At 40.9% G+C, this 27,885-nt stretch overlaps 3 protein-coding genes across 3 annotated transcripts in view; all 3 read right to left on the reverse strand.

The window, feature by feature from the left end:
- Positions 1 to 16: 16 nt before the first annotated feature.
- On the reverse strand, positions 17 to 3,072 carry LOC148889276 (myozenin-1-like). The gene is made up of 6 exons (XM_089011493.1): positions 2,857 to 3,072; positions 1,870 to 1,956; positions 1,599 to 1,786; positions 1,302 to 1,521; positions 915 to 1,077; positions 17 to 606 (listed from the first exon to the last, which is right to left on the reverse strand). Exons 2-6 carry the CDS (start codon positions 1,952 to 1,954, stop codon positions 375 to 377), a joined length of 888 nt encoding a protein of 295 aa, XP_088867619.1. The 5' UTR covers positions 1,955 to 1,956; positions 2,857 to 3,072; the 3' UTR covers positions 17 to 374.
- A 2,797-nt stretch (positions 3,073 to 5,869) lies between these two features.
- Positions 5,870 to 15,526, reverse strand: synpo2la (synaptopodin 2-like a). The gene is made up of 4 exons (XM_089011489.1): positions 15,096 to 15,526; positions 11,510 to 11,661; positions 10,043 to 10,743; positions 5,870 to 9,405 (listed from the first exon to the last, which is right to left on the reverse strand). The coding sequence occupies exons 1-4, from the start codon at positions 15,195 to 15,197 to the stop codon at positions 6,851 to 6,853; spliced, it is 3,510 nt and encodes a 1,169-aa protein (XP_088867615.1). The 5' UTR covers positions 15,198 to 15,526; the 3' UTR covers positions 5,870 to 6,850.
- A 6,366-nt stretch (positions 15,527 to 21,892) lies between these two features.
- The window catches only part of cdh5 (cadherin 5), a 33,691-nt gene continuing 27,698 nt past the window's right edge, over positions 21,893 to 27,885 (reverse strand). The window contains exon 15 of the mRNA XM_089012227.1: positions 21,893 to 27,360. Coding sequence (XP_088868353.1) covers positions 26,967 to 27,360 — 394 coding nt within the window. The 3' untranslated portion in view covers positions 21,893 to 26,966. The remainder of the gene's footprint in view (positions 27,361 to 27,885) is intronic.

The raw sequence follows: 27,885 nt of genomic DNA on the forward strand, positions 1-27,885 counted from the left end.
CAAATAAAAATATGTGTTGCATTTTTAAAATGGGTTTATTTCTTGTCAACAATTGTAACTGCACTTTGATGAGCCAATGACGAACAATACAAACAGGTGCTTGTTTCTAACAACCATTATTGACATACCGACACAATTGACATGGGATGAAGTGAGTCTATCCCTTAACATGTTCAAAATGTCGCCATTGTTTATTCTCTCAAGACCATATACATTTTGTTCTTTTGTTTCTCGGAGCATGAACATTTCCACATGTGAGCCATCACAAAAAACAACTGCTATAACCTCATCTCGTGTGAGTGTGCATGCCAGCATGTGTTTGCATGTTAGGCTTATTTTTTGCATGCGCTTAGTGGCCGACAGTAACAGCTTCTTCAGAGCTCCTCGGTCTCGCCGTCATAGAGCACACCGTCAACCTCCACGTGGATGCTACAAGGCTCGCTGCTGCCGGCCCAACCGATGGGGGTGCGGTTAAAAGAAGGTCGCAGCTTGAGGTTGTGCCCGTACTCCAGAATAGGCAAAGCTACCACTTTGTTCTTAGTGTCAGGCATTTGAAATTTCATGAATTGTAGGGCCTTTTCAAATCCGCCGTAGGGCATAGCAGTCCTGGGAATGGGAGGCAAATGTCAGTTTCATTCACAAAAAAGCACAAGGAAAGATGCTTAAGCTGTCCAAATCCCGCTTTGCTGGGTTCTGCATAATAGACATTAGCAGCCAAATGAGGTGGTTATGGTTCTAATTCTCCAATTTTATCGTACTCCACAAATTAACATACAGTAGCTCAAATTTTGACAGTAATTTAGATAACCCATTCTCTTTGCTTCATAAAATCATCAAGTAGTCGTTTTAGCCAAAGATCACAGCCAACAGATTCAATATTTTTATTTAAATCTATTGAAAATGTACACGAATACCTGTTGAAGCATTTGTACTTGCACAGTTCAATATGTTGGACAGGGCCGGGCATGAACCCTTTTAGGGTGGCGAGCAAACTTTCATCACCCTTCATGGCCTTTTCCCAAGGTGATATGTAAGTTTTCGGGGGCATCTTCTTAGATCCATCATCTTTTCCACCATCTATGAACAAAAATGAGCAAACTGGAAAGGCTGTTACGGTTTTCTGAAGGGCGCTCACTGGATGGTTGAATGTGTGTTTGTGTTACATTTGCCTTGAAGGGACCCAATAGTCTTGAAAAGGGGACTCCTTAGTAGAATGTGTAACAAATTGGTGTGATTTCAGCAATTCTACATACCAAACATTTTGTGTGGATTCCCAAACCCTCCATCTTTCCCATGCTGACCTCCGCCTTGTCCCCCAGCACTTCCTCCGACTGTTCCTGCTCCTCCAGCTTCTCCGGCCTTGCTTCCAGGCTTTGGGGGAGCCTTGGAGGACCCTCCCCCATACACCATGCCTCCATAGTGCTGTTGACTGGTATCCTTGCTGAGCAGATACCCACCCAGGTGTATTGTCTGACTCCCCATTTGACCGCCTTCTGTCGGGATATACTTTTGCAACTCGTCCTAAAAGGAAGACAGATCAAATGAAACACGTCTGTGTTGATTCAACCCCCTGCGTTGGAACATTTGCTGTTGGTTACCATGGAGTCGCCATAGAAGATGTCTGGGTTGTTCTCGTAGATGAACTTGTCCACTCGCTGCTGCCTCATCTTGAACATCTTGGAGCCTTTGTTCTTCAGTAGCGACAACTCCTCCAGCATGATGTCCCTTGGCAGGCCAATCTTTCTTCCCAAGTGAAACTCTGATATCTTCACCATGGGCTCGTACTCTAGATAAGTTCATTCATCACATGAAATCACCAACTTCATGCTGTCAAGTTTGGTCGATCGTAGTACACACTCTCTGACTTACCATCCTGAGAGATATTTGATATGTCAATGACGACTTTGGTGGGCTTTCTCCTTTTGTTTATCAGGGTGGGCGTCCTTGCAGGCATGGCTGTGTGGGTGACAAGCATTGTTTATCTGGTCAGTAGGGGGAACAACGAATCTCTAAACATTGGGGTCATCATCTGGCTTTGACGAGCTTTGTGTTGGATGGTGTTTATGTGACTTATGCTCCATCTCTGTACAAATATCGAAGCTCAAGTTTGCTTAAGTTGATAACCATACTCTATTGGAGGATCCCTGAAATTAATAGTTTCCACATTTTTTTAAATATACTCCCACGGAACCTCTTAGTTTTTCTTTCTTGGTAGATATCCATAAGCACCTCCAGTCTTAAACACATAGAGTAGCCCTCCGATTAAAAGGAAAAACATCACATTGAGTGACTGTAACACAACCCACAAGGCTATTTTTAGTTTACCCCCCCGCACCCCATCCCGTCGCCCTCCAGCCAAGACATTGAGCAACGAGTAAAGGTACCATTTGACCATCGGCGGGTCTGATACAATCCATCAGCACACAAAAACACACCTGGAATATATAATCCTTATTTTTAATCCTTGAAGGAACACAAATATGACTCAATCTAGCATTTGTGAAAGCCATTTGTGGGTATAGTTTGAAACTCAAAGATAATGAAGGGGCAACTTCTCAGGTTTAACACCCTCCTTTTCTGGGGTTGGTGACAGCATATTACATCTATGCAGTGCCCAGAGTGGGAGGGTCAACACACTGGCCCATTCCTTTGGTGTTTTGAAGATGCAAGTAGAACATTCAGCTGGTATCAGATTATCAGCTTTTTCAGTAAAAGTTTTGCAGCATTGCAAAAACGAATTGTCCCAATTTCTCAATTCCCCCCAGAATAGATCATTTGCAACATGTCACACACGTTTACCTCTCCTGTACCTGTTTTGCGGATTTAAATCAAAGCTGTCAGCTGACGAAAACTCACCTGTGGTGTTGTTGTTTATTTTTAATAATCCAGAGAAGTAAGAGACCCAAGATTCCGAGTTGACAGATTTTCCAAAAGCCTACGTATAGTTGAATTCCGGTTCAGGGGTCAGCACGACACCCACCCTACACTCAAATGGTAGGTTGTCTCTTACAGGCTGGGGTTCCTGGTGGCAGCGGTGTGGTGGATGTGGATTTTGAGGAGTATGAATAGGGATGCAAGAGTTGCTAAGGCATGGAGGGGCGGGTGGGATTTGGGGGTCAGTCATTTGGCCAGCTTAAAGTGCTGATGGGGATATTAAGGGAACAAAATGATTCTCCCAGATGGTTGTGGAGCGTATATTTAGCAGCAAGAACGCAGGGAAGCCTCATCAGTTACAAGATAACCCTCAAGAGACCACAAGTGGTGTCTTTAGGCTGTACACAGTGTATGGGGAAAGTGTGGGCAAGTGCAAATGCACACATGTACACTGTGCAGGTGTGAGGTTAAGCATATGTGTTTTGACGTTTTGACTCCATTGCTGTTTGTGTTACAAAGTGAGCGTCAGACACATTACATGTGACGTGTGTATCGGGCCTGCATCATTCTTTAATCAAGCCTAACCTGCATTTACGGATCAAGAGCCCTCCATTTATCCACTCCCCCCACTAAAATGTGCTTGTTAATTTTTTTTAATTGATGAATGTAAGTGTATCTGAAAACGTGAGACTTGAAGTATCCTTCCCTGACCCAGACTACACACTCTAATACTCCAGCGCCACCAAGTGACCCTCCCATAAAAGTACAAATCGCAGAAGCTTTAACACAGTGGCAGAAAAAAAATCACAGATTATTAATTTACAACGGAACTATGAATATAAATTAAAAATTAAGCCATGACTGAATGAGGAAATAATGTGATTGTGTCATAAAAATGTAATTTCTTTATGTGCAGAAGCAATATTTTTTCTTGATTATTTGTATTATTACTGCTACTCTATTGTGTGTTCTACACACAATATATTATGATTGTAATATAGTTCCATGAACGATGAATGAACCGATTATTTGCACTGATATTTGGCATGAGGATTATTGGCATTTAAAAAACTCTTCTAGTTTAAATTGTAAGAGAACATATATTACTGTATTCAGTTTAGATCAAGAAATTAGAACTTTAACATTATGCACAATTGAAAAACTGTCTACTAACCATACTGAAAGACATTTCAACAAAATGTTAGTACTTATATTTTTTAAACATGAATATTTTACTTTTTGTTGCAAATATTGGCTCCAGTTATCAGTCATCAGCCTCTTTGACTATAAATTGGCATCAGCCCAAAAAGCATATCGTTTTTTTTTTCTTTTTTCTACAGTGGGGCCTCGGTTTACGAACACCTTGCCTTACGAACTTTTCGGTGTACGAACTTTACATTTATGAAAATTAAACCTTGGATTAAGCACTATTTTCGCAATACACACCCCCCACCACGGCTGGCGGACTCCGCCAGCCGTGGTTCTTTTACGGCGGAGTGGCGGAGTAGTCTTTGGTGGAAGAACACCAAAGCACACGACCGTACAGTGCCACAGCCGGCCTACCTTTCCACACCCCCTTTCTATGAGTGCACACATCGATCGTCTGCAACGATACTTTAGCCGTTATGGGACCGAAAAAGACCCCACCACAGGCTCATGTTCAGCCAAAGAAGACACAAAATATAATTACAGTTGAGGAGAAGAAGTAGATCATTGAGAAACACGAACGAGGTGTGCATCACAGGTGCGCACCGCGCGGCTTTCATCTGAATCTCAGCCCGACACATTTCCCACACTGTATGTCACTTACCTGAGGGTAATTTACTACTACCATTCTACAAATAAAGAGCCCGATATACTAAGTCCACCATTACTACCATCCTTCGCCTAAAATCTTTACACAAAGGCGTTATTTAGTCGATGGTTTCATGTGACTAATGGCACAGAAATTGTCACATGCGAGTTGATAGCTGGGGTGGGGCCGCCGCTCCCGACCTCCGCCAGCGGATGTCAATTCCCTGATCACTGATACTGGGGCGTTTCAACGGGTCGCTGTCACCTCACCAGTGACATGATTACGACGCCTCGTGCCTTGCCAGTGTCTTGGACTTGCCAGCACAAGAGTTTGCTTCACCCGAGGTGATTGTTAGCCGCGATCGCGTAAGTTTGTTGCTTTCCGGGATCATGTGTTTTTTTTTTTTCACCCCCGCGTGTCATTTTATTTTGCCTAGCTTGATAGGCTGGATGGATTGCCCCCACCCACCTTCTTTTGTCGGGTTCGTGGAGTCATCGGACTCATGCCTTTTGTTGTAATAAAATCTCTGCCAGCACCTACGTCTCTGCCGCCTGCTTAGGGAGGGATCCAACCCTAACGTTCCGACGAGTCAGCTATCCCTGTCACGCTCGGAACGTTACGGTATCATTGTGTTCCGCTGATAGAAAAGTCTTGGCATGATCTTACCCTTTGATCGTTGAAAGGTGCATGGAAGAATGTGTGATGTGCAGGCTTTTATTGAACAATTCCACCCAGAAAAGACTGTGGCTTTGAGAATCATCAACATGATGAATGATAATGTGATGCCTCAGTTTCGTAAGACCTTACGAGTCAGAAAGCAACAGGTGTCAATTAAGCGCAATTAAGAGCAATGTCAATTAAGAGCAATCCATCACAATCACCATCACAAATGTAAATAAAGTGACTTTTTTCTACAGTACAGTGCATTTCTTTCACTACAATACAATAGCACATTTATTATACATAGAATACGGTATGTTGTGTCTAGTTTTAAGGCTTATTTAGTTGAAAATTATATTTTATGGAGACCTGGGAACGGATTATTCTAATTTTAATGGTTTCATATGGGAAATTAATTTTTGGGATACATACTTTTCGCCTTACACACTCTGTCTAGGAACCAATTAAGTTCGTAAACCAAGGCCCCTCTGTATTTTGAACAACAGGAGACAGCACGTAACCAGAAATGTGAGACAAGTATGCTTTTCGGAAATAATTTTATTCATCTCATTTTTTGGAAATATAAACATCTCCAGACATTTCAATACTCAGACACATGTGTAAGGTTCGCACTTGTCATTGTACCATTCACAAATACCATTTTGCAACCTAAACATCATCCATACAGTAGAAAATAGCCAAAGTATGACTTTAAATCTAAACTCTACTCATTTCTTCAAGCTTTATTTTTAAAGGAAAAACACATTTCAGTGTGTCGACTTTTTGTCATCTATCCATCAAACATCTATTCTTCCTTGTCACCCTCTATTAACATCCCCAGGGTGTGGTTTCTCACGACTTAAACAATTTAAAATCTTACGTACAAATAAAAATAGGATTAACTTCTCCATGTACATATGATAATCACTGGGCACATTCAGTTGTCGTTCCTATTATTATCTTACTGATCATTTCTACATCTCCACAGCCTCTCTCATATCATAAAATCATTTTATTAATGCTTGAAGGAAGTAATTCCTTCTCTTGCACTTTATATAAGATCAACAAAATACACACTTGTTCCTTTGTGTTGTTTCATGAAATAAAAGGTATGAGTTACCCATATTTGCAAAGGCCACACTTATCAGCTGTACCATTGTTTTATTTGGAAGTTGTACACTGCTAATACACTGACTGTAATGTAATGTAAGTGCACATTGTTTACTGGGACTCAGTGGAATTGATAACAAAATGCCACAAGAGTACTCCATAATGTGTAATGACCTCATAGACATTTTAAAAAATGTCATTTACATTTGACTCTTTGTTTGTTTTGAGTTGCTTCTTCATGTGTTAGGGGACACGCATCCTTTTCCAAAACTAGGCAACCATAAATATATTAAAATATAATGTGGCGTTTTCCTAATTTCTTTGGAAAACAAATAAACAAACCAACACTAGCAGCAAATGTAATTACAAGGATGAGTTAATGAACAGCACACCTGGACTTTGTTTAATTGTCTAAATTGCGCCAGGTCTCCACACATGAGCCTGAACACCCACCTTGGAGGCAACAAAATGTGGCTTGGGCACCCGAACTTGGTTGGTCTTGAGTGGGGGCAATGAAGAAAATGTATTTAGCTCAGGAGCACTTTGGAACTGCTTGGCTGCCTGTAGTCCGGTGTTGTAAGACACTGGACCGCAATGGGCTGCTACACCAGGGACAGGGTTCGGTCGTGGAATGGCAGATAATTTTGGAAGGCTTGGCAAGCCACCTATTTGGGACGAAAGTGAAACTGAGTCTCTGAATGGGCCTTGTGCCAACTTGACATCTGTGGTTGGATCAGTCAGACTTGGCGGTGGAGTTGTCATATCAGAGTGGTCTATATGCTCTCCGAGGGTGGTGGCTGAGCGTGGGGCAAGAACTTTGGGGACTAGTGTGGGAGCAGACATAGGTGTTGGTGTTGAGAATCTCTTGATCTCATAGGCATGAGCTGTTTTTACGGGTATCTGCTTTGGTGAGGTTAATGAACTGCCCACCATTGCCGTATAGTTTCCCTGCCCCTTCTCTGGGTGAGAAGGGCTGCCTGAGAGATTAGCAGCACTTCCACTGTAGTTAAACATGGCAGAGTTGAGCTGATAAGGCTGCCGTCTCATGAAATCTAGAGCTTGGATACCCTCTCGCTGTGAGCCACTTGTACTCTTACTACCTGGCTTGCCCATGTTCCTCTGAGGCCCTGTGGGGATAGAAGGAGCTAGGAGTGGGTTATACCCAATGGGTGGAGGGGCACGCACATTGGAGGAGTATTTCCATTGAGAGGAGGGGTGGAAGAGTTGTGCTGTGCTATGCAAAGGCACTTGTTCTTGGTATTGGGTCTGTGGAGGGGCATCCACTGCATACATACCCATGTGGTTCTGTGTGCGGACAAAGAACTGACCCCCCATGCCCCCTGCTTGAATGATATGTTGGGCCTCCTGCAGAACCCGAGGTTTTGGCGCTACCGGTGGCGGCATCTTCCCTCTGCCGACCGTTGTACTGCTTCCTTCCTGCACACCATCATAACAATCTTCAAAGAAATGTTGGCTATGCCTGGGATTTGTGGCCCTCTCATCAAAATTATGCACCATTGATAACAGTTCGGGATTTGGTGAATTCTTTTTGACTTCTGGTACATTGAACATAGGTTTTGGTTTTCCACCACGGCGTCGAGACTCAAGTAAAATTCCGGTACGACCTCCTTGACCAGAAACGGAGGTTGGAGCTATTGTTTCTGATGCTATAGTTGTCATGGGAATTTGAGTTGGGCATGGAGGGGCTACTGGCACAACTGGGGGGCAAAGTGCAACTTGTTGAATTGAACCAGGAATCTGAGCTATTGGTGCTGAAACCTTAAACTGTGGTGTAGCTGACACAATGCGCTGTGGTGGACCTGATACCATATGTTGTGGTGAAGTTGAAACCATTGTCTGTGATGGAGCAGAAAATATGGGCTGCACTGGAGCTAGACTCACAGGAGGCACATTTACATGCTGAAATGGATAAGCAGCAGTCATATGTTGCACCCTGTGTGTTGAGGAACTGGTTGAAGGAATTAAGATGACAGAAGCCTCTGCTGTGTGAGTTACGGGACCAGAAGCTTTAGAAAAGCTTGCAGGACCAGGGGACAGTTGTAATGTCACTGATGTAGCATTAATATCATGCCCTGGGATATTAAATAATGGCGGTTGAACAGCAGCTGCTGAGGTCGGTCGCTGGTTTGTCTTTGTGGCAGATGGATTGAATGCTACCGGAGCAGTTGCAGCCCGGATAGTAATGAAGCCAGGTGTGAAAGGACGTGCAGTTCTGTTGAGAACATTACTGGCAGGTGTTTCTGGTATGGATGTTACAACCGGTGCTGTATTGCCAGTGATCATATCCACAGAGTCGATGGCTGGACTGGGGCCCCCTTGCACACCCATTTTAGCTGTTGCACCTGTGGTCTGGGATAGATCTCCATTAGGCATGTTAAAGCTTGGTTGCACTTGGTAGACATCTTGCTGCATACGTGTATACCCTTGACTCTCTGGGTAAAACATCTGCGCATGCTCATTTATAGCTTGTTGGGCTGCCTGAGACTGTGTCGCCTCTGACTTTTTGGCATGCTCAGCGGCCTTTTTCCTCTGCTGTTCAAACAGCTGGGCACCTTTCCCTGTAGTGGCATCCAAGCCCGGACTTGGAGCATCCTCTTCCCCATCCTCACGACCTTCGACACCTGCAGTTGCCCTTTTCTCAAGCATGTCCAAATAGTCACTATCCCAAGTTGGGTCAGGAGCAGCCGAAAAGCCCTCTTCCTCAAATTCTGACTCGCTACCAGGTAACACCTCATCTTCCTCTTGCGAGTCTAGGCACTGATCCTCATCAACACTGCCAAAGCTCGTGAGGGTATACTTCTTGGAGCGCTGCCGCCTTTTCTTGAACATCAGCACCCCTTTGGAGTGAGGATTAGGGGCGTCCGTCAGTAGCGATGCAATTGTTCTACACTTTCTTCTGGCTTCCTTTACATGCTTGTCCTGTGGCGTATCTCCTCGGTTAAGCTCTGTGAAATGGAAAATCCAGAGCTATTTTTCATGTTTTTTTTTGATTGCACAAAATAAACATATAATCAATCCTATCTAAGTATGTACTGGACACATATTACGGGTTTAAGATTTGATGACAACAATGGGTATTGATTCTGTATATGTTAGCAGTAAAGGTCAAACATCTCTGAATTCTTTCTGAGGTCATCATATAAACCCATCTTGAATGGCAGGGCTTAACGGCCATCAATCACCTCGTCTTCTGCCACAGTGGCACCCCTGGAAAAAATCCCTAGCAAGTTTTAAGCTTCTCACATTAGCTGGACTCAAGGGTAAATCTGTGAGTTTGCAAATATATGTGCAAGCTGGCAGAAAGTTACAAAGTTGCTGTGTAGAAAGTGCATGTAGGAGTGACAACATGCCTTAACTGCTTTTTAGTTCTTAGTATGCCATGTACCCTAATGGTATTTCCTTGTTTTTTATTAGATGATACCACCATCTGAAAAATCAATTCAACTTCCCTCAGGTGGCTACTCTTTGGCCAAGTAGTGTTTTTTTTTTTAATAAAATCACCTTTCTTCAGAAAACTGGTGGTAAAGAAACATTTTTCTTAGTTGTATACCAACCAGAATATTTATACACAACTGAACTTACTGGCTTGCTTGGCCTTTTCCATGTAGGTTGTTGTAAGTTCCTCGTCGACGGGGTTATTCACAGGGCCCACCATGGGCACGAGCTGGTTACGAGAGCGCAGCATCATTGCCTCCTTTGCCCTCTCGGGGGATACCAGCGGCACGCTAGCAAGCTCCAGAAAGTTCTCCTGCTCTCCATCCCGTGGCCCCTGGTCGTCTGCTGACGAGATGATGGAAGATGTCTCAGTTGATGTCTGGGAGGACCACATTCCTGGAGCAGGGGGCTGGTAAATTACTTCCCTTTGTGCTACCCCAGGCAGCCCCCCAGTTTCGCCTCCCCCATGTCCTTCCGACAAATTTGGGTAAGATTGTGCATCTGGGGCGCTGTCATAGCCACTCATCTCCGAAGTCTCCCCACCCTCAGGAGAGGTCCGTCCCGTCGGTTTACCCATGTTGGAATTGGGGCTGCGTCGTTTCTGACGCCGCTGCCTCTCGTAGCCCGCCACGTCTGCGTCGCTATCAGTCTCGCCATAGTAGGCCTCACTACCGGGTGGTGATGTCAAACCGCTGGTTAAGGAAGATCGGCTACGGTGCACCTCTCGGACGGGTGCTTGGTGAAGGACCGTGGGTGACAGGGTCTGCAGGGAAGCACGGTACTCCTTGTCGATGCGAGGAGAAGGGGCGCGTGTCACAAGCACCACAGACTGAAAGGCAGCAGGTACTCTGCAAATTGGAAGGTTTAGACTTTGTTTTATCATTTGAAACACCATCATTTTGTGTACTCAAGTCAATCTTGATATTGGCTAGTTTTGGATCGTACTCGGCTGAAATTTACAAAATACTATACAGTCAAATCTCGATTTTCAAACGTCTCGGTTCTCGACCAATTCTTTTTTTTTATGCCTTAGTTCACAAACAAATTTGTTCTTGAACAAATTGAGCGCACCTGAATGCACCACTCAACTCCCTCCATTTCCGTATATGTCACTTCTTTGTGTCACGTCTCATTTTGACCGACACATGATCCTCATGTAGCGTGAACAGGCGTGTTTGTATTGTTTAATCACGATAAAAAAAGCAAACATTGATTATAATGGGAAACCAAATCGGTTTTCAGACATTTTTTCTGGAACAGATTATGGTCGAAAACCGAGGTTTGACTGGCTGGTTTTACATTCATGAGATTTGACATCGATTTGAAGTACAAAACTCCCATGCATGAAAATCTGCAGTTTAAAATGGCAGATAACTTGTTTCATTTCTATAAGGGAACACATTTTTATAGTTGGTGTGCGTGAACATGGCAGCTATCAGTTAACTGCTTTATGATACTGTGTACAAAGGCCACCTCATGAAGCAAGAACCATGGTATTACATTGGGCTTCAGGAACTGTTTCCTGAAATGATTTCAGGAAATGCAACTGGATGTGAGAATCTCCCACTACTGCTTCTGATCATAGACAAACCAATCTAATCCTTTTGTTCTCACCTTTTAACACGGATGTCTAGAATCCCCAGGGAGGCATCTACAAGGATCATAGCCTGGGCATGGGATAACTCATCACATGGCTGGTTATTGATGGACACCAGCTCGTCAGTCTCCTTCAAACCAGCTCTGCATGCCTTGCTACGTTTGCGAACCTACATTAGAACAAATATGAAGAAATGTAATCATTCAAAACAATGAAAGGACTCTATTGTGTATAGAAATACAAGTAAGCAAGGAACTGTCAAAGTCAATTGCAGCTGGTTGTGTTTTTCTGCCTTCGCACTGACATGCCGTTTTAACAAGCAAATTAATATTTCGCTGGCTTCACAACTCAGCGGTTAGGACAACCAACTGTAAAGTGTACATGAAAATGTTTGTGTCGTGTATCAGCGGTAGGCCTATTCCCTGACGGCATTGCCATGCTGTGAACATATTCAACTCATTGCTGCTCAAGTGGGACACTTATACACACTTTACATGAGAAGCTTTTGTTATTTGTGGCAAGGTCCGTCTGGACCAATCTGAAATGTATTTAGCTGGAATTTTTATAGGTTTAAAAAAACAAAACAAAAACGTTTATTAAGTCAGCGTTGAGGCTATCTGATTATAAAAAGGTTGTTAACCACTATGATGCATTGAAACCAAGTTGGTGCATCGTTTCTTGCAAAATACACAGTTCCTACTGTCCTGACTGTACCTTTGGAATTAAAAAAGAATCGACCAAGTCAACGTAATTCGTTTTCTCCTCAGCTATTCCGGTTGATACGTAGGGCAATCGCACATCCTCATTTAGCCAAGCCTTTTTCAAAGTGGCCCTGATAGAACTATTTCATATGCGCATATAAAATAGTCTATCACCCCACTTGTGGTGCAGGATACCAATTATTTATTCAGTCACCTTGTGATCAAAAAGCGTAACAGTTCTTGATACCCTTCCAAGCCCGCATTCACGGGAGCACGCCTCCTGTACAGAAATACACGCTCACTCCGAAATAAACACTCAAGAGCGCACAGGCACCGGTCCACAGGCACGAACTCTGCGCTCCCAAAACTCCAAAGTGTCAGAGCTCTTCCACCTGTCGGTGTATATGACGTCCAACGTGGCCATGCCTCCTTTGCTCTCAGCGGTGAACGAGCATGCCGATTTAGTAATGGGAGCAGCTGTCCTTTGCCATAAAGGTGATTTGGTGTCCCCGTCCTCGGGTATAAACACTACAACTAAGTCATCTAGATAATGACGTAGTTTGTAGTGTTTGGAGTGCTTCATTGAGTTAAGGATGTTGGGCTTTCAGGTGAAGTTCCAGGATTGGCCTAAAATGCGCAATAACTTTTGTGTAGATTGATGTTGACTTTTTTAATGGGCATGAGTGTTCCAGTCATTTTTTTTTGCTGCACAACGTTAGTGACTCTCTGTGACTCTTTCAGTCTCTCCGTATTCTGTTGCAACTTGTTGATGATACTGCGCGGCTACAGACTGATCATCTATCGATCTGTCTGTCTCTCCGTCCATCCCTCCGTCTCACCGTCCGTCTCTCTGTCCGTCTCCGTCCGTCTTTCTTTTCTCTCTATGTCTCTGCCTCTCTCTCTCTCTCTCTCTCTCTCTCTCTCTCTCTCTCTCTCTCTCTCTCTCTCTCTCTCTCTCTCTCTCTCTCTCTCTCTCTCTCTCTCTCTCTCACACACACACACACTCTCATTAATTTATTTAACTTAGGGCTAAATAGACACCGAATTGAATGGTCAACATCATGATTAAGAGTTTAGTAATTTAGTTTTTCTCTCATTTACCTTGCCTCCTACTGCTCTAGCCAGTCTTCTTTCTGTCTATGATGCACATCCAGGTCATCCATGATGTAACAAAACCATTGTGGCAGTGTATAAAAAACACTTTTAAACTGTAAAATCACTTGTACTGTGAATATTCAGATTTTCTTTCATTTGCTCGGTCTTACTAGTAAAACTGAAGTGGTGTGTGAATTGTGAAACTATTATGAGCAAATTTCATGACGACGCATATTGTGAATATGGACACCAAAATTTGCAGTTCATTGAATTTGTCTCCCTGAAACACCTCAACTTGGGCAGCCACCCTTCCCAGCCCAGAATTTTCAGTTATTTTCCCCCACCAAGTCTTCACAAATAAATCAGACTCAGGATTTATCTCCTTGGGGATACTGACTTCGTTGGGAGCATGTAAGCACTGACAAGATACTGAAAATCAGTTGTTATGTGTTTCCTTGATCTTGCAACGTCAGAGTATGACCAACACGATGAAGACGTTGATTTCAATACAAGCGGTTGTAATTATTTTTCTTCTTCCTTCCAGGTTTGCCCTCTCCGGGTTTCACAGATGTGGATGATACAAGTGATCTGCAATTTCACGACTCATTTTTTCGTAAGTTTTGGCATAGTTTTTATCTGTGATATCTTTCCTGAATTCAAACTGTGTTGCAACTCTTCCCTCACAAAATCAGAGGCTAATGCTAATTGAAATTGAACCCAGATTTGGTCGAGGCATGCATCAACCAGTTTTGCTATTTTGGGGAATTTTTCTGTTTAGCTCGCTCATTGTTTGTGAATATTTGTGCCAAAAAATGCACAGTCAAAAGTTTTGAGAAGGCTAAAATAAGCCTCCACCAATAAATATTGTGGTGCATTTTAGGTTCTTCCTAAAATTTCACCTGAAATCCATAAACTGAACATTTTGCCCTTCAAAGTATTTGCAGACCAAGAATGGCAGGTACAAAGTAGACTTTTTTATGCACTCAACTGAAACACACACCTCCTGGCTCACCATGACCTATACCACTTCTTGACCAAAATAGAAACCCCCTCAATCAGCACATAATAAAAATCATATTCTCATTGAATCATTTGTGGGTTTAAAATCCTTCATATATATCATTCAGCCATCATGACAAATTATATCAGGATTGAGTCCTCATAAACAATAACAAATGGTTGACTTTTCTGTTTTGTTTGTGGGATTTATATATACAATATAGGTTAAAAATACAGTACCAGTAAATCAAATTTAAGGAGACAGAAGACCACAAGTCTTGCGTGGATTGACCTAGAATCATCACACCACGCGGCATCTTAATCCAGACTTTACTGCAGCGATGCAAGTGTTTCCATATAAATCTCAAATAACGGGACAGCTTGAACTCAAACGGACAGATTATAGTGCCAACGGCATGCCCACCCTATACAACACAGACACATTCACAGTTGGTAATAGGTTCACTTGAATCATAAACCATGACCTTATCCATTAAATGTGGACAAAGTCATTGGTAAATATCCCGCAAGGTCATGTGTTCTCGACTTTTTCTGCAGTGTGATTGACACGGCTGAGTGGATGATGTGACCAGTTTTTCTATTTGAATTTGAAATTCAAATGTTTAATAAATACTCTTTGTGTTTAGCATGAGTACGTAGCCCATAATGTCATAGTCAGGCCCCAAATGGGCCTGGGAGGGAAAATTGTATTTGTATGACCCCTATAGTCGTACACAATTCCAATTGTCACTCGCACAAATGACAACTTTAAAAAATGACAACTGTCAGACCAAGGTCTTTGTCTTACCTTAGCCACCTGAAGTGGTTTGTGGTGGTCCACGCCACCCTGCAGACGGAAGCCCCACGGCGCTCCACCGGTCAGTGTAATCAAAACTTCCTCTGCGACCATTCTGATGCTCTCCTTTGGACTTTTTTTCACCCCCCTGGCTTTTTAAAGTGTCTTCTTTTTCTAGGATTTGATCTTGTTCTTTCAGTGAATGGGGGCCCTCAATGCCTTGGCCCCATAGTTTGCAGTAAGGGCCCCCTTCAAACACTACAATCTTTGCCAGTCACGCTGTATGGACTGACGTTTTTCTGAGGCCAGCTCAGAGTACGACGCTCATACCTTAACATACATGCACACAAACATTCACACACAGTGAGGTGCACCCCGCTCCGACCGCCTTGGCTAAGGGTATGATGGGAGGGAGGTCCGCTTACACCGAAGAATGCCTTTCCCCAAATGAACAAGGGACGGCTCCAGCGCAACACTTGTCCTGTCACTCAGACTTGCAGTATGTCCCGAGCTGCTGATAGCCTCTCCGAAAATAGCTCAACGCTACCTCTACTGTAACACTGGCCCTTCTTTCGGACTGAAAAATAATAAAATATTCACACAAGTGAGCCACATGAAAGATGGAAAAAGACAAGCCTGAAGAATGCTTGTGTACTCAGAAGTGATTTAAAAAAATATATACAAAGGGTTACTTTAAAATAGTTTATCTCAACAATAAAATATTAAACTTAGTAAACTTTCATATACAGTAACTTCAATATTCAACTAAAAATGGACTTAACTAACTTTCATATAACTTCATTATTCAAATAAAAATGGATTTAAATGCAATTATAATTCATGCACATTAAAAAATTTTAAGGACTGTCTATTAGTTACTTTTAAAAAATGATTGCAATTTTTAATGTTATATATTTTTTGGTTATCACTACAAAATAATCAATCAGTGAATTATTATTATTATTATTATAATTCAAGGGGTAGATAAAAAATATAGTAGAAAAAAATGTAAACTACAATTTTCCAAATCCAAATGACTCCAACGTTGGATCGATTAAGTCCTGATAAAGTGAAAATAATTGTCTTGTAAGGCTGAAAATTATATCTTCGCTGTGGTTTTCATGCACAAGGCACGTTTTTAGCAATTATGAAATACATTTTTGAATCACATGTGGCCCGTGAGTCATATGTTGCTCATCTATCCTGACTTAAATATTTCAAGGCCACCTGTACGATGTCTTCTACCATCGCTTGCCGATTATACAGGATGTGTACCCTGGTTGATTGATGTGAAGGGCTGCTGTGGCATCCAGTTAGCTTCTCGGGAAAAGAAGACACTCAAGGCTGTCATCATTGGGATTTTGGCATTGATAGAGGATTGAGGGTAGCCAGCATAGCTTCACTGAAATGTGTTTCTAATTGAACGACTGAGTGAAATACAGATGGGGATGATATTTACTTCTATGTACACAAGTCTTAAGTGTTCCCCTTTCCATTCATAGTATGAGACTTGTGAATTAAGATATTCCGGACCCCACCTTTTTTGTCTGATTTTATGCATTATTTGCTGATCACCTGTGATCACCTAGTATCGCTGTAATATGCAATTTCTGAAATGCCCGAAAGTCCCACAAAATGGCACAGAATCCTTTTTTCAAAGAAAAATAATCACACTGCAACTTTTAGTCGATCATAATGTATCGTCACTCCTTTCAAAGCACAGATAAGTAAATTCTGTCCCTTTCCCCCCCTCCATTTCCAACCACAATAAAACGTCATGTATTTGTTTTTAATGTAAATTACAAGATTTGGAGATACATGTTTTTCACACAAATTGAAGATATTGGTCATCAAAAATTGACAAGTAGAATACAAATAACTAACTTTATGTCAGTGTTTGAAAAACCGTCTACCCGGGCGGGGCGTCCAACTTTTCCGTCGGGTGTACAATTTACAAAATGTCTCAGCCCGGGTGGCTGACAACTTCTTCAAGATTTTTTTTTTTTTTTTTTTTTTTCAAATCTAACGTCTGCTTTATTTAACAAAGCAAACATTTGAACGAAGATTTCGAAATCAGAATAAATTATTCTGATTTCGAAGTCTTCTTTCGGTTTGGAAATGTCTGAATTTCGGTTCGTTTCGTAATTTGCATACTCGGCACGGCAGCCAATCAGAAGCCTGCTTTCTGCTTCCGTCTTTCCCGAGTGTTATAAGGTCGTGCATTTTCATATCATTTTTCTAAGTAGATGCACAGAACCTCAGCCCCAGAAGAAAGATTCAAAAGAAGCGAACACAATTTATGACGCTACAAAACGTACATTACCCTGTGACTCTAAAGTGTCCTGAGAGGTTTGAAAGGCGCTTAGAAATTGAACATACATTAAAAGCATTGTGTAAAGAGGAGTTCACATGGGTTGTAGCAGACGACGCTGCATAATAAGGAGCAAAATCATCAGCAAGTGATATTTACGATGAAGTAACGGAGCATTTGTGGTAGGGACATCCTGAATAAAAACAATCCTTAATACTTTGCAACCATGGTTTTTTTTTTCACGATTAGTCGTCTTATTGTATTTCAAGTTGTGAAAAATGGGGCAGGCAACTTTATGGCCAGACAGGCCACTTTTCAGAGTTGTCTGCTCTAGTGTGCAGTAACGTTTTGTCATGAGTTTCAGACACTGCTTTATGTTCATGTTTTTTTTTATTGAAACGGATTTTGTTTAAATCAGAACAAAACAGAGGTTATTTACCGTACATTTTTTTTTGTATAAAGAATAAAAATACATACAAATAATAGTTAGTGATACTTTTAATCCAAATATTTGGATGTATGAAAAAAATAATGTACTTTAGCGATATCCCGGACAACAGAGAGGCTGCTAAATTCTGCTGTATTTTCCTTTGGGGAACGGACTGGTCTTTAAAGTGTTTTTATTTATATAGTATAGGGACGTATTCAACTGCTATGTGGCTAATATGAACGCTGTGCTGGAGGGAACCAATGATAGCTGCTCCCTTTGGCAGCTCTGCTCTGCAGCTGTCTCTGCATCTCAGGATAGCAGCTAAGCTGGGCCCTCCGGGTCAGACACTTGCAGGAAATGTCACTCCGTTTTCTCCACTGTGGTGTCAGATCTAAGGAGTTAAAGCCTAGTCTACTTTGCACAGATAAAACACACACTCCGGTTTGGGTCAGGTCTGCAGATACACCAGAATGTAGAGGCAGATACCTCTACAATCTCGACTATTATCATCAGTTGGGCCATTACTACCGTCTTGTGGTCAGTGGGGGTACTATAATTAAGTGTTTGAGTTGTGTCGAGAACACGTCACTTTCCCTTATAGCCTCTATCCACTTTGCAATTATTGAATCGTTAAAAAGTAAAACATCGTCCCCGTGCGGCCACACAGGCACGTTACACAGCATAACACTGAAGGAATTTGGTATTGCAGTAGAGTATACGACAGACAAAATGAGATTCCTCTAATTCTTCCAAACGTATCTTCACACACACAAAATTTTGTGTGTGTGTGTGTGTGTCAATTTTAGTTTGAATGAGCACAATGGCTCAAGTACAAGTTAACCACAGTGTGGCGCTAAAGTCACGCAGTTATTTGTCAGTTCTCACGCGGCTGATATCCCCACACAAAACACTCAGTGAATTACATTTTTAAGTGAACATATAGTTCTATAGAGTTTTTCAGAGTACAGGTAAGTTTAGTCCCATTGATGTCGTGGAGAATAATATCATATGCATATAATCTTTAGCCGATCAAAAAAGTGGCTAATTTTAGTGTGGCTGACTTAAAGTTTTCCTAGTGTCTCTCCATCACCAGATGGAGCCGCACAGTGTCCCCTGAAACAAAACATAAATGACATGTTTACTTTCTGTGTCAGTGTTGTATCCTTTCATATATAACGCATTACAACTCGTATTGTTCATTTTTCTTCTTCTTTTCTTATCTTATGCAAGTCTGTAACAGTTTCATTTGTTTTATTTCATTGGTTAAAGATGATTTGAAATTCAATCATTTTGCATGACAAGCGTGGTCATAGAACGAATCTCGTATTTCCAGGCACCTTGGTAAACACAATGTTATAATCAAACGGCCGAATGTTTTTCGCATTATTTCCTGTCAAAGGCATGCTTGTTTGGTGCCAACAAAAGAGGGCAAACAAAGAGGATGAGAAGACTACAAAGGGGGATATCCTCCTTTTCACTGTGTTTTGTCCTGTTAGCTGCTGCACGCTAACATCCTGTTAACGAAATTGCTAGCGCCGACCATGGTTGTCTTGGTGAACAGGCGCAGTGGAAAGTTGGACATTTGATGATGTTCCTTGAAATGTGCAACACCCTAAACCTCAGAGTGTTAATATATGTTCAACATTGGGTTTATTTGGCCTTTGTTGTGATGGTTGACTGCAGTGTTACGCCTGCACAGCAATAAGGCGCCAGGCACAAGTCCAAGTGGCAGCACAGATGTGTAATCTTGCGCATAAGCGAGGGGATGACATTTTGTATACCTGGTTAGCCGCAGACAAAACACATCTGTGGTACGAAGCCAACTAGGACACCACACACAAAAATGGGATCCAGTGGAGTACTTGCAGTATTTGACCCTAAAAACAAAATAGACGAATTCGGTTTTTGTGCTATTAAAGACAGTGATTCACAACCATTGTATTGTGAAGGGTGACAATTGAGCGTCCCCTAATCCCCCCACACTTTTACACATGTATTTATTTATAACTATTTATGAATGAACTATTACTTTGGCACCATCTTGGAGTGCAGCCTTGTCTATTCAATTAAAAAATTAACACACCTTGCATCATCTTGAGTCATGAATCAGTCTACGAAAAAAAGAGCACATCCATAGTCCTTTTGTGAAAAAGTGAACTATATTAAGATTTCCAGTATATTTAATTTTGGACTCAACTTTTGCTTGAACATGCCTATCATATTTTCATGCTCCAAAAGCAGCTAATGAGGAACTGGGTTTTTTATTTTTATTTTTGGGAGCTCCACAAGCATCAAATCATGCCCGTCATAATTTATTCAAGGCAATGAGCTCTCTGGGAACGTATGACATATGTCGGCAAAAAGACGGAGAAGGAAGGCGGGTGGGGCGGCGACGAATTTTGTAAACATGGCGTGGTGGCTACTGACCTCTACGAATGGCATCATTTATCCTGCGATACGATTGCACTGTGCGTAATCCCGCGAAATCCCATTCGAAGCCATTTTACAAATTATGGACACAACTTGTCCGGGGACGTCAGTTGTCCTTTAAGACTCGCGCTGAATATTCAGGAAGTCTTGTTTTTGAGTTGGTGACGATACCTACCGTGATGTCACGTTCGTTGTGTGTTGCACCAAGACTACTATTTGATACGAGCTGACACAAATTCCCAGCAGACAAATCAGCCCATATCCAACGGAGCTTGGCCGGCATCTTGTGCATTTTCTGGGACACTACATTTCAGTCCAGATGCCTCAAAATGACATGGAAAAACGTCTTTAATCGATTGCAAACTAACTGGATGATTAACAAGAAAGCATCATCCGAATCTGAAGCCATTGTTTTGATTCTCGAGCAAGGCAAGACGTCTTGCCGTGACGTCACGAACAAGAGGGCGGGACCTTCTGAAACTGGCCATTTCCGGTTTCATTTTGAAGTAGTTTTTGGACACTTTAGGTCATTTTTATTGGTGTTTTTCATTTGACTAAAAATATCAGCCTGCGTGTTTTTGGTATTTTAGATGCTATAAAACGTTTTTATGATGTCAGTTAGGAAACAAAAAAAATGTGTTGGTTGACCTTTAAGTGAATGAGAAACCTGTTGATCCGTTCTCAACAGGTTGTATTTTTTTTGTTTTAAAAAAAATGTTACTTTTTTTCAATAGAATATCAGGAACTAAACGGCCTCTGCAACCTGCTTTATTCCACTTCTTATCGACCAAACTTAATATTCATTACCATACTTTCCGGTGTGTAAGGTGCACCTGAGTATCAGGCACAACCAATTAATGGTGTGTTTTCAAACCTTTTCCAAATAAATCATAAATAAAGTGCACCTTGAAAGAATGAAAAAGGTTTCCAAGTATCATATATACATATATAACTGTTTTCCAAATATAAGGCACACCACATTATAAGGTGCTACAGGAGAAGCTGGGGTTACATACTGCTTCTTCTATAGGCGGAAATGAAGTTGGTGGTTTTCCACAGTAGTTGCGAGGGCTGTTGTGCCTCAATATTACTTCACGTATAAGGCACAGGGTCATCTTTTGAAGAAAATTAAGGCTTTTGGGTGCGCCTTATACACCGCAAAATACGGTACTTTTAGACCTTTTTCACCACACTCACCTATGTCTTGGAGGATATACTCATGCCCACCCACTGCTTTACAGTAAATTCATACTCTTGGAAAGGTTCACAGAGTACCACCTCTGGACAAAGAAAGATAACTTACATTTTGCAAAGGTAAAAATGACCCTGAGGTGCTTTGTCCCTCACAGGAAGCCAACCAATCTTGACGCTATGTAACGTGATACATTTACAAAACATGTTCCAGACTTTAAAGGAGCGACAGGAAATAATCGGATCGGCCAAGAGGAGGCTCTTGCTTGCCAAATAACGAAACCTCTGTTAAAAAAAATGTCAGTCCTTTTCTTAAGAATCGTTCAGTTATATTTCACTCTTTCATACTGTGTACTCAATACAGTTGTTGCATAACATAACTATGGATGTATACCCCCCCCCTTTTTTATTAATTAAGCGACAACTTTTCAACTATCACTCACGGGATGAAAAAAATCAAAAGTTTAGTTTTTATTGTACATTTACAAAAATGTCAGGTAATAAACAGTAGTTAGCTATACACAAACACACCGTAAAAACAAGACTCAATAATACGTTTGTGTAAGCTCTCAGTCGTACAGGAGTGGTCCATCAATGAAAAGTTTTCTTCAGCCGTCATCTGTACTTTTTTGAGGGTGTCGGACGTTTTGCTTCTTATCCAAGAAACCTTTTCATCTAAAGACTCAATAATGGAATAGAAAAACAACCCCCCACTCCCCCACACAAAAAAAAAATCCAGTATTATTTTTCTTGACATAATGAAGGCACACAACTTCTCTATTTACATAGCAAATAATAGACAGCGTATATATATTTTTTCAAACATTTGTGAAGGCCTTGTGATGGATGACCTTACACTCATCATCACAATTTAATAGAACTTTGTACAAAAATTTAAATTGTAAATTTAACATTACATCAAATAATTTTATTGTCATTGGCTTTTTTTTAATGAAAACATTATAGGTGCTCTCGTCATACGTCGTCGCCATGCTTGCAGCGACAGATCCTTTTGAAAACCCCAAAAAATTGATTGTGTTGAATTCATAATTGATTAAATACAGTATTATAGAAATAACAAATCAAGACTATGAGGAGAGGCACATTTTTTGTTTGTTTTACATGTGTAAGTAAGTCTGTCAGCAACATGAGGCAAATACAAAAAAATAAGTCATATGTTCAAAAGTAGTGCACCAACGCACACACACACTCAAGTTCATTTTTGTATCTCAACTTGAGACACTGACTTCATGAAATGAAACATTTTCAACATTTTAGCCAAAATCACAATGACACAATTGTAAAAAAAAGATATATCTAAACATAAACACTTATTAATGATTTCAATAATAATTTCAATGCTATGCAGGCTTGTAATATCACCTGTTGCCGTGACAACCCTCTGAGACACTTCACTGGTCAGTCACACTCAAGGAGTGAAGATGTATAAATGTGTCAGAGAATAAGGGAAAAAACATTTGATTGTGTGCTTCTCTTGTCTTGTCTTGTTTTTTTCTTTTTTTCTTTTTCTATGCACATTTTGTTCTGTGCCCGCGAGAGAAAATGGCTGGCCAATTTGTCCGTCTACACTTGCTTCTTTTGTGCTTAAATTGGCTGAAAAACAAATCGTTTTATCACCCCGAGAGAAAGCACACAAAGTTCCATGCAGTACATTTTCCAGCAAACTCAACATTTGGCCAATTTCTTCCAAAAATAAATACCCTAATGGGAGATGCTCGCAACAGGCAAAATGAAGGCCTTACTCGCTTGTTCGTGGCCACCTTTTGTTAGCAATCAAATGAAGAACTTTTGTACTCTCTCTGATGTCGTGATTATCTTGTACAATCTTTAAATTTCTACATTTGTATTTATTGCTGATACATATGGAAAGTAGGAGTTGTTTGAATGCTAATAATTGCCATTACATCAACATTATTTTCCTTTTCCTATCGATGTTATTTGGCATTATATGTTAGCATTAGGCTAACAGACATTTGCTGGTTGAAATGTAATCGTTTGGTTGAACATTTTGGTGTTTCAATGGCACTTTTTCATTCTCTTGTGTTGCCGTTCTGTGTATGGAAAGTAGCAGTGGTTTGAAGGTTTAAAACTGTTATGAGATCTTTTCTAATTTCTGTTTCCAATATACACCGTTTTGTATATTCTAGCGATAAGATAGCACACTTTAGTGATATTACATGGTATGTTTGAATATTTTAATGTTTAAATATATATGTTTTAATTCTGTGCGACTGTTTTGGTTAGTAACAAAGTTCAAATGACGCAAAATCTTCTTGGATGCCCAATAGGCTACTATTTCTCTGTTTTTGTTTGTTATCTCATCTTAGCAACCATTTCGAGTCTTTCCGGTTGTAGCTATTTTAGTTAGGAACAGTGACCTCAAATGGGATGAAACACTCCACATATGCAGATTTTTGGTAAGCCTTTTTGTCTTTGTCTTTCAAGGTAGTTTAGAAATCCTGTTTTCCACAATCACTTTTGATATGGATATTCAAATCAAAGGTGTGTTTACCTGTCTTGCTTTCATGAACAAACTATGAAAGGCAGACACTAGATTCCTTTATTTACATATTGAACCCTTTTCATAAATAAGTGACACCACCTACCGTTATTTTAGAGTTTGGTCACCACCATGAGATGCTACATCATTGCAGCAAAGCACTACAAAAAGTTTCTCAATTGACTTCAACATACATGTTCCTCTGCACCAGGAGCCGACAAGATGGCACCAAGATCAAAATTTTAAGAGAGCGGTGGCCATCATTTGCGGAACAATGATATGCATTTTTTGTTTGTCAATTTACTTTCTTTGTGAGGGATTATCGAGAACATTTTAGCATTGGTACAACTATAAATGATAAAACATCTTGATTGGAAAGGTTTCATATTGTGCTGTCATGATTCAAAAATTTTGAAATGGCTTAATTGTTCTGGTCTTGTTCTTTCTTAAGCTTCAATCTCTTCCTCTCCAAGACTGTTTATCAGGCCCACTGAACAATGTGACAATGTGTGGGACCGCCGGCGGAGATAACCTTCCGCGCCCTAACTCAAACCCTCCCCCAGATGAACGGGAAGTGGATTGTAGTCTGTTTAGCATGGCACTGGTTCGAGAGAGGTTGGAAGGAAGACCAAATTCACACGTGAATGCCGACGAGAAAACACAAAAGTGACTTCCGCGTATTGTGATGGCGGCCTTCCAAGCAAGAAAAGCAATAAACAAAAATACATTATTTACATTTGAGCATAGATATACCGTATTTTCTAATTATATAATTTACGGAAGTTGCACTGGTCTATGAGTGCCCTTTCCAGCCATGACTCTCTTCTTATTCATGAATGCTTAAAATGAGTGACAAGTTTGGCCAGGTTTCATTTTACTTCAGTTAACCTTCTGCTCTTTAGGATTTTCTCACTCCATGAGTGCCTAAATTTGAATCTAAAACGTCTAACCTTCGCAATTCAAACTTTTTTTGGCAACCAGCCTTCTGGCCTTTTGTTGCCAAACATTTCATAAGTTGTCATTTTTTCTTTCTTTTCTTTTTTTATTTTGTATGGATGTGCTTCCACCAGCTGCCAGTAGCCAGGGGGATGAGAGGTTAAAGTAGTTGAGGCACCCTCGGAGCTGCTGTGTGTTTCCTGAGTTATGCGGGGCGAGGAGGCCTCTGAGAGTTGAGATTTCCTCACCAAACAAAGAAAAAAAAACATGGGACAAAAAGTACATAAATTGTACTGGACTATTTCCTGTCACTCAATTTGCAGCGATAAACTTGCAAAATGGACCAACTGAGGAAAAACAAGCTAGTTTTACTGGCACCAGAAATGTACCAGTAGATTTCACGTTTTCACTAAAACGTATCATAAAATATTCTTTTATGTATTTTCATGTGTTTTTAAACTATAAACACCAGAAGTGAAATACATTGGCAAAATTAGTTAAACAACACTAGGCCAAACTCTTAAATTTGTATTCAATTACCTGTTTCACATTTGCATTCAAAAATGTGCCGGTGCTTGGTGTTTTTTTAATGGGTTTGGGTTGTGTGGGTTCATCTTCATTTTATGCAATAGTAGTTTTACATCTTGGTGCCTCTGAACTAAGTTGAGGTCAGTGTGATTCTTCGTTTGAACAAAAGTAGTCATTTGTGACTGTTATGAGACAATTATAGACAACAGCAAACCTTTACTGTATTTCTCTGTATATGGATTGCATTTCGAGACCTTTCCACAATTCACTGTGATCCAGGATGAAACCTACCCCAGATAGTGTCAATCAAAACGAGGCGTGATTATCTTGATATGAAGCTTTTGTGTTGGGTGCATTTAGATAGTGATAATATATATAATTGATAGAAGTGGGCGTTTTTTATGTAAAAACTTTTTAGTTTGCTATTGTAAACTGTATAAAGTCCAGAAAATCCATTGTTTTAAACAACTCATGTAAGTAATAAAACAGATGTCGACCAACTTCCACATATTCCAATATTCATGACTTGTCTTTCTTTTTTTCCATCATGATTTAACTTTTCTTGTTAAATAAATTATACTAAAGAGATGGTGCAACTTTATTTTGTTACAACGACATGATCCCGTACAAAAGCTCCCTCAGATAGCTTTGATGAAGGCTGCATGATTGTCTTTATATTTGGTTCCATTAGATTGCGCTGGCTTCCCTAACAAAGTAGACATTTTGTGCGTGTGTGTGTACTGTATGTGTGTATATGTGCACGTAAAGACAAAAAGTACAACACAAATAAAGAATGCGCCATATAAATGCTCTCCGATGTCAAATCTAATTGGCTCTAATTGCATCCTTAAATCGCAATTTTGTGCACATTTGGTCACTCCCCCTAAAGGAACATCCTTCAATTCGATTGGATGAGAAGGAATAAAACGTAACTCTTCAAGCTCTGTGTCCAGAAACAAAACGTCCGCTGTTGTCCCCATTCCTGCTCAAGTGTGTTGTTTTGTTGGTTTGTCTATGGCTGTTGTTGTTGATAGTAAGCGGTCGACGCCAGGGTACTTCCGGGTGGCAGAAAAGCAATTGACCACCTCTGATATGAACTAAAACTAGGACGACAGCTTTTGGGGCTATGAGATTATTCCACATGGAACAGTGGTTGCTGTTTTTGGAAGGCATTTTCTCACAGTGTTATATAAAATGTTTGGTTGTTTTGGACTAAATTCAGGTAAAAGGCAAGCCTGCTCGCAAAAGGCAGGTTGCACTCTCTATTTTACCATTACTTCGTTTTACTCCCTGGTGTTTTCTACTATCTTTGTGACTGCTTTATTTCCTGTGTATAATAGCTGTCCATGTTAAGTGCCTTGTTACAGCTTCATTTGTTGTAAAAGCGCTATATGAATCAATAAGTATTGAATTGTATTGTATTATATTGTATCACACAAAATATGTGTCATCTGTGAGGGCACATTGGTTTACTCATGGTGCCATCTAAGATTTTGCCACCCGGAAGTACATATGGTGCCATGGTGAAAAGGTCAACTAGTGGTAGTAGTCCAACTCGTCCACACCGTACAGCTCAGCCAGGGTCCTGAACCTGGGGCCCCAGTCGCTAAGGAAATCGTAGTCAGAGTCCGAGCCGCCACTGGAAGAACTTCCGAGTGAGCTGAGGCTCCCCGCTATGGACTCGGGCCCCTCGTAGCCATAGATGTGCAGCGTGTCGTACGGAAAGCCTTCACGGTCGTAGTCCGCATCGTGTTTCTTCATCTCAATCATGGCCGCCATATCGCCCTTGGCGGCGGAGGCGGGCTGCATTTGGTGCTGGTGTGGCTGAGACTTCTGGACCATAGCGTAGAGAGACGGGTGGGGGAGGCAGTCTGGGTGGCGAAGGAGGGAGCCATCGTTGAATGCTGAGCTTAGGATGGAGACGTCATAACTGGAGGGGAGAGGAAGAGTCCATGTTTGTATTCAAGGAGTCCAGTGGGAAACAATGTAAGCAACACTCAACCTGGTTTTAGTTGGGCATGTTGCAATTGTTTGTCGCTGTAAAACTAATTGTGAATAACAGCTTCATAAAGCAAGAGTCCTATGGAAGTTGGATATTTTGTCACCAAATTTAACTTGCATAACATTCAAGATAAAACATACTTGATGCTCGCAAAAATTAAGAAATTCATTTGCATTCATTTTTGAATTGCCGGAAAAGTAGATTTCCTGGAACCGTCTTGTCACTGAGATAAAACAAACAACATATTAGTTCAAATTGGAAAATAAAATTTCAAATGTTTTTTTTTCATCTGGTCACACAAAAAAATAGGTAACCATGTTAAATGAAGTACCTTTTTAAAAGTGGACTGCTGGTCATTTCAGTAAAGCAATAAAAGTGTAATGTGACGTTGGACCACATTTTAAAGGTCTAAAATGTTGTCCAAGATAACAAAAGACTCTGGTCACTTACATT

The sequence above is a fragment of the Hippocampus bargibanti genome, linkage group LG13, assembly GCF_051943395.1.
Source record: "Hippocampus bargibanti isolate YZ-2025 linkage group LG13, ASM5194339v1, whole genome shotgun sequence".
Classification (NCBI taxonomy): Eukaryota; Metazoa; Chordata; class Actinopteri; order Syngnathiformes; family Syngnathidae; genus Hippocampus; species Hippocampus bargibanti.